General features: G+C 40.3%; 1 protein-coding gene across 1 annotated transcript in view; it reads left to right on the plus strand.

Moving 5' to 3' along the window:
• ankrd27 (ankyrin repeat domain 27 (VPS9 domain)) overlaps window positions 1-4,530 on the plus strand; it is a 55,381-nt gene extending 50,851 nt beyond the window's left edge. Inside the window, exon 28 of the mRNA XM_022216583.2 lies at window positions 184-4,530. Coding sequence (XP_022072275.1) covers window positions 184-858 — 675 coding nt within the window. The 3' untranslated portion in view covers window positions 859-4,530. The remainder of the gene's footprint in view (window positions 1-183) is intronic.
• The last annotated feature ends 1,470 nt before the right edge of the window (window positions 4,531-6,000 follow it).

A 6,000-nucleotide genomic window follows, 5' to 3' on the forward strand; every position in this document is an offset into this window, starting at 1 on the left:
AGATCCATAAATGACTTTTAATGTATATTAGTTCCAAATATTGGTTTTCAGCCTTTCTTGATTGCTAATATTTGATGTCGACATTGGTCCTAAAAAAATAAAAACAGTGGTTTATCCCTAGTAACAGCCCAATATTGCAACTCCATCTTAGTCTTCTGACTTGATGTTGATTTGTCTTTGCAGATGAATCCAGACAGGAGGAGGTTGAGGCGGGGGGAGACCGTGGAGGTCAGCAGCCCCTCAGGAAGCCTCGATGCTGGGCCCCGTCAGAAGGAGCGGCCCCTGGTTCGCTGTCACACCCTGGACTCTGGAGTGCCCACACCAGAGCCACCAGAGTCTCCACATGTTCCAAACACGACTGAATGCAGTTTAGAAGGTCATGATCAGGCAAACCACATACACACTCCCAGTACTAGTGAAGGTGTTCTGCCAGCAGGTGTCCAGACATCCAGAGATGCAGACTGTACTGAAGCCGACACTAGTGAACAGTATTCCACTGATGTCTCTAACTGCAGCACGGGTAGTGAGAGTTCGCCCCACCCGCCCTCTGATGCATTGTCACAAGCCAACAACTCAACTGACTTATCTTCTACACACATCCCGACCACTCGCTCTGCTCCTCATCACCCCGATGGGCTGTCTCACACCCACCAGCCTGCAAACAGAGAATCAGAGGAGTCCCCTGACAGCCATGCTCAGTCTCTCACTGCAACTGAGGCCTTGCAGTCAGAAAGTGAGAATGAAGACTCAAACACCACTGAGCTGCACTCCATCATCCAGACTGACGGAGGCGATTGGAGAAATGGCAACCAAACAGCCGAGACAAGTGCACAGTCAAATCAGGGAAGCTATGACTGAGAAAATGTTGTGGGGCAGCTGTTAGAAGAGAAGTGAATAAGAGAAATCATTTTCTGGTAAATCAACTGCTCACTGTAAGACATTAGAAAAACTAAATGTTTGCCAAAAAGAAAGCACATAATTTGAGATCAGATGTGACTCATCATCTGAATTGATTCATACTGGGTCTGTGTCCTCTAACAGAAACCAAAATCTAATTACTGGGGCTAATTCTCCCAACTTGCAAAACAAGATATTTTCTTACTTGTCACTGCAGAGCTTCTGGTTTTATTTGTCCAGGTTTTGACCTAACTCACTTCTGGGTGTCTGCTTCCTTATTAGTTGTGAAGGTAGTGGTAGCTTGTCTATTTAAAATCAGTTCTGGTCACTCCAGGGGCTGGAGTAGGATTGTTGTATTGGCCTTGTTGTTTTACATACCAGTAAAGTCATCATGTCCAATTTGTGAGTTTGAGTGCCAGGCCCAAAAATACTGCAGAGAGGTTTGTATTACTGTGGTGAGATTATTCAAACTCAGAGCTACACTTACTTCATCCTCCATTTCCACAACAGTAATATAAACAGTGGAGTGACAGTGTTTATTCTTCCAAATACAAAAGTCTGCTTTCACCGGTAAACGGCCTTCCTTGCAGCTCTGCTTTTCCAGCTGACATAGACGAGCAGCTGCAGTTTTTTATTTGCTGATGATCTACAAACTTCACCCACGAGACATTTTCACAGTTACTGTTTCCTTGGTAGAAAGTAGTTTCAAAAGACATTGTTCACCGTGGGAACCAGATTATCCAACCAAGGAGACAACAGTCCTACTGAAGAGTTCTGTTGTAGACTTGTTTTAAATAATCACATCCAGTGCACTGAAGTCGAGGCAGGGATCATCTCAAAACCTTCACAAATGATATCCAAGCTATCAGCATCGCTAAGTGATCAAATGCTTTTGTAATTTAAACAAGACGTACTCTTTAAAGTTACAATGAAATTCCTGGTGATCTTAAATAAACCATAAAATGAAAAAGCTCAAAAATATTGTCAGATTTGGGTATGCAACCGATGCGTTTGAAGCACATTCTTCTTCTAGCCTTCACAACCGAAAAAAAAGGATGCTAAGTGACGTTTTCATTTCACTCTGTACAGATGTCTTTGCTTCAGTTTTGTTTTAAGCCACTAGACTGCAGCTCTGACACTGGAGCATCAGACTACATTTGAAGAACAGGTTGTTACTGTTTTATTTTACTTGAATACTAGACGCTAGCTTGATTTTGGTGTTAAAAATTGATTTACACTTCGGCTGGTTCTCTTGTATTCTGTATGTCACTCCATACCACTCCCCCTATTGTACTTTGATTTAATTTATGACCTATGATGGTAGCGAGCACTTTGTTCAGAGAGGTTCAGCTTCTCCTAAATGTTAGAATGTTTTTTTCTGCACAAATGTAGAGTGAGTTAATTGACCTGCTGACTCTGCATGCTTGAGCCAATTAATTAGAAATGTTAGATTGTACTTCACTGCCAATTGTTTCCCAAAAAATACCTAAAGGTAACTGATGGGTTTCCTTCCTTTCAGCTATAGATTTTAGTTGATTTTGATGAAAATAAATCTGCAGAGACTCTGAAAATCACACTCAATATTTCATGCCATGTTTATTAGCTATATTATCAGCAGCAGCAGCAGCACCAATAACATAAAGGTTGTACAATGTATGAGACCATGCAGCACATATAGGTACAGATATACTGCCCTCAAAGTCATTTTTGTTGGATTCAAGAACACTGACAAATGGTAACATGCCAGAAAGTATGATTGTGTTAAAAACATCAGAAATCAGACATGTCAGACATTATCCAGACAAATTGTATGAGAGCGTTAACGTGGTTGTATTTGCCTCAGTAACTGCTCTGTCCAACTCACTGAATGCACCAGCAGGGAGATGCTTAAAGAGAGACTCCATTTAAACTCTTAGTGCCTTTTAAGGCAACAATAATTTAACAAAACTCTATTGTAAATATCATCTTGTGTCTTCATCATAAGGTCTTAGTATTTTAAATTCTCCCGCCCAAATACATGATTCCAATAAACAGTTGTTAAAACTAGAGGTGAAACTGTTAGTTGATTACTTAGTTAATTGATAAGCATAAAATTGCAACTACTGACCATCAGCCAGTTGTTTAATTCACTTGTCAAAGAGCATTACGTTATTTTTATTTCAATGTAAAATTAATATTTGGGTTTTTGGTGACCTGGAGATGTCACATTTGGTGTACTGTGAAAAGTAAATACTATATTCTGTATGAACAAAAAAGTGTTTCTAATCCAACACAGTGCCGTTAAAAAGTTCAGGGTCACTTAGAAATGTCCTTATAAGATAACATTTTTTTTGTTATTTTAAGTTATATTTTTGGCCTTTTGTTGGTTTTATTCAATCGGTAAGTAGAGAGGCAGACAGGAAGTCCGGGAGACGAATGGGTCTAAGACCTGCAGTAAAGGGCTGTGAGCTGGAATTGAACCCAGCAAACTACAGCCACTGCTCATGGACTGCCCGCTCAACTTGTTGAACTGTCTGGGCGCCCAAAGATAGCATTTAATGAATCAAAAATACAGTCTAGACACTGTTTGTCTGGTAAATGACTATTCTATCTGGTATTAGCTGATTTCTAATGGAATACACATTGGGGTACAGAGGCCCATTTCCAGCAACCATCACTCCTGTGTCTTAATGGTATTGGAAGGCTAATTACTGGTTAGAAAACCCTGGTGCAATTATGTTAGCACATGAATTAGAGTGTGAGTTTTCATGGAATTATGAAATTTTCTGGGTGACCCCAAGCATTTAAATGGTAGTGTGTAATTGTCAAATTCATTGAATTTCTTCTCCTAGTCTGCTCACTGTCTATTGTGTGTATGCAGGTGTTTGTACACAGCGCTGGATCTGTAAATGGGAAACAAAGTGATTCAGATGAATCCACACTTAACTATCCTAGCGTGTCCTGTGCACGTTGGACAGCTGGACAGGAGGCAATAGGAGCAACAGAGATGGTCATTCTAGCTATCTAAATATGCTAACTAGCGAAACATACAGTCACAGCCGTCACCTCTTAAATACAAGTGAGAGAAAAATTGATTATTAAAATCAGTCTTTCAGCACTAAAATGAGTAATGTTTGCTTTAGTACATAAAGTAAATGAGCTATATACAACATGCGAAACTTTTAGTTTGAAACATTAACACTAGAAAATGTCTAATGTCCTTTAAGAGAGCTACATGTCAACATAATGGCACAGCTGCAGTACTGTATAATCATCACCATAAGTGTTACTTTTCCCAATAATGCCACGTTCAGACTTCACCTAGTTCACTTGTTACAAACTGTTTGATCACGGTCAGTTTCAAATGAAGTTGTAACAGATCTTGATATGTCTGTTGATCAGCTGTTTGTGTCCTCAGTACTCTCCTTCTGTGTGTCTGCTGTCTTTAGCCCATCACATACAGAAACAGCTTTTTTTTTAATGGTGTCTAATCTAAACTGAATGGATGTCAAAATCTACCAGAGATTAGGTCTTAAGTATTTTTGTACCACTGTTTTTACTTTTAGTTTTGAATGTTTAAAGATGATTTGAATGTGCCTTATTTAATTTACACCCAAATAACTGATAATAAACCTATGATTTAGACAAAATGAATTTCTTATCGTTGGTATATTTTAGAACAGCACAGTGGCTTGTTGGTTAGCACTTTCATCTTGCAGCTAGAAGATCCCCAGTTCGCATCCCGGCCTTCCCAGGATCTTTCTGCATGGGGTTTGCATGTTATCTGCATGTTAGATTAGGGGCGGCTGTGGCTCAGGTGGCAGAGCCGTTTGTCCAATGCAAGACACTTTACCCACCTTACCTCCAGTGCTGCCACTTACACTGGTGTATGAATGTGTATGCTGTGTAATGTTGGTGGTGGTCAGAGGGGTTGTAGGAGTGGATTGGCAGCCAGTCAGTCTGCCCCAGGGCAGCTGTGGCTAAAAATGTAGGTCTACCAGCTATAGTGCACTGCAAAACACTGAAATATAGTGATTAGAGGTAAAAGTAAAACTAAGGCCTACAATAGTGAAAAACCTATCCATCTTTCTGGGGTCATAAGTGACCCCAGACAAGTTTCCATTATCCTTGTCACGCCAGTTGGCCGATCTCTACAAAAAACTATGAGCAGCTGTAGGACAAGTTGATTGACAAATTCATGGTAGGAAACATTTTTCGGATAAAAGATATAAAAACGACAAATATAATTATATGGCTGCAGTCATAAATGACCCCACTCGGTCGCTTGAGGGTTAAAACATCCAGATCCAATTGTTTAATTTTAATTTTCAGATTTTTTTATTGTTCTAAGAAAACATTTTGACCGCGGCATCTATCTAGATTTTGATCATTGACGTGGTCCTTCATATGTGGAGTTTCGCTTGTTGTCAAGGAATTGGAAACGTCATTGTTGACTTTGGAAATGGCAAGTGAGAAACTATCTCCACGCTGGGGTCATGGCTTCCTATTACAACTGTTATGATCAGTTTTCATGTTGCATGAAGAGATGGTAAGAACTATAGAAACAGAGTACTCAAATGGAACCTCCAGCATTAGGGTTAGGTGACCGAACATATGATTAAGTGACAGTTTCGTAGCTCAACTCGTTGAGTGGGTGACCCATAATCAGGGGCTATAGTCCCTGTTAGTAGTCATGGGTTTGAATGTAGCCCATGACCATTTGCTGCAGGGCCTTCCTCCACTCTTCTCTCCACGAATCCTCTCTCTCTCTCCATTGTCTATACACATATATATACACACACACACACACACACACACACACACACACACACACACACACACACACACACACACACACACACACACACACACACACACACACACACGGCCTGCCCAAATAAAAGTCACCACCTGCATTTAACTAAGCAAACAGTTAAGAGCCTTCCATTAGATAATTATTGCAGGGATGAATATGTTTCATCAGACCCTAGCTGATGTAGTGAGTAGCTTCTCATTTCGTAAACAACTGTGTTGGGAGACATATCATGTGGTCATAGGAAGGATCTGTTTCAGATCGGTCAAATTATTGGCCTGCATTAAGCAAAGAAAACAACTAAGGACATT

Source organism: Acanthochromis polyacanthus, chromosome 8, assembly GCF_021347895.1.
Source record: "Acanthochromis polyacanthus isolate Apoly-LR-REF ecotype Palm Island chromosome 8, KAUST_Apoly_ChrSc, whole genome shotgun sequence".
NCBI classification, from domain to species: Eukaryota; Metazoa; Chordata; class Actinopteri; family Pomacentridae; genus Acanthochromis; species Acanthochromis polyacanthus.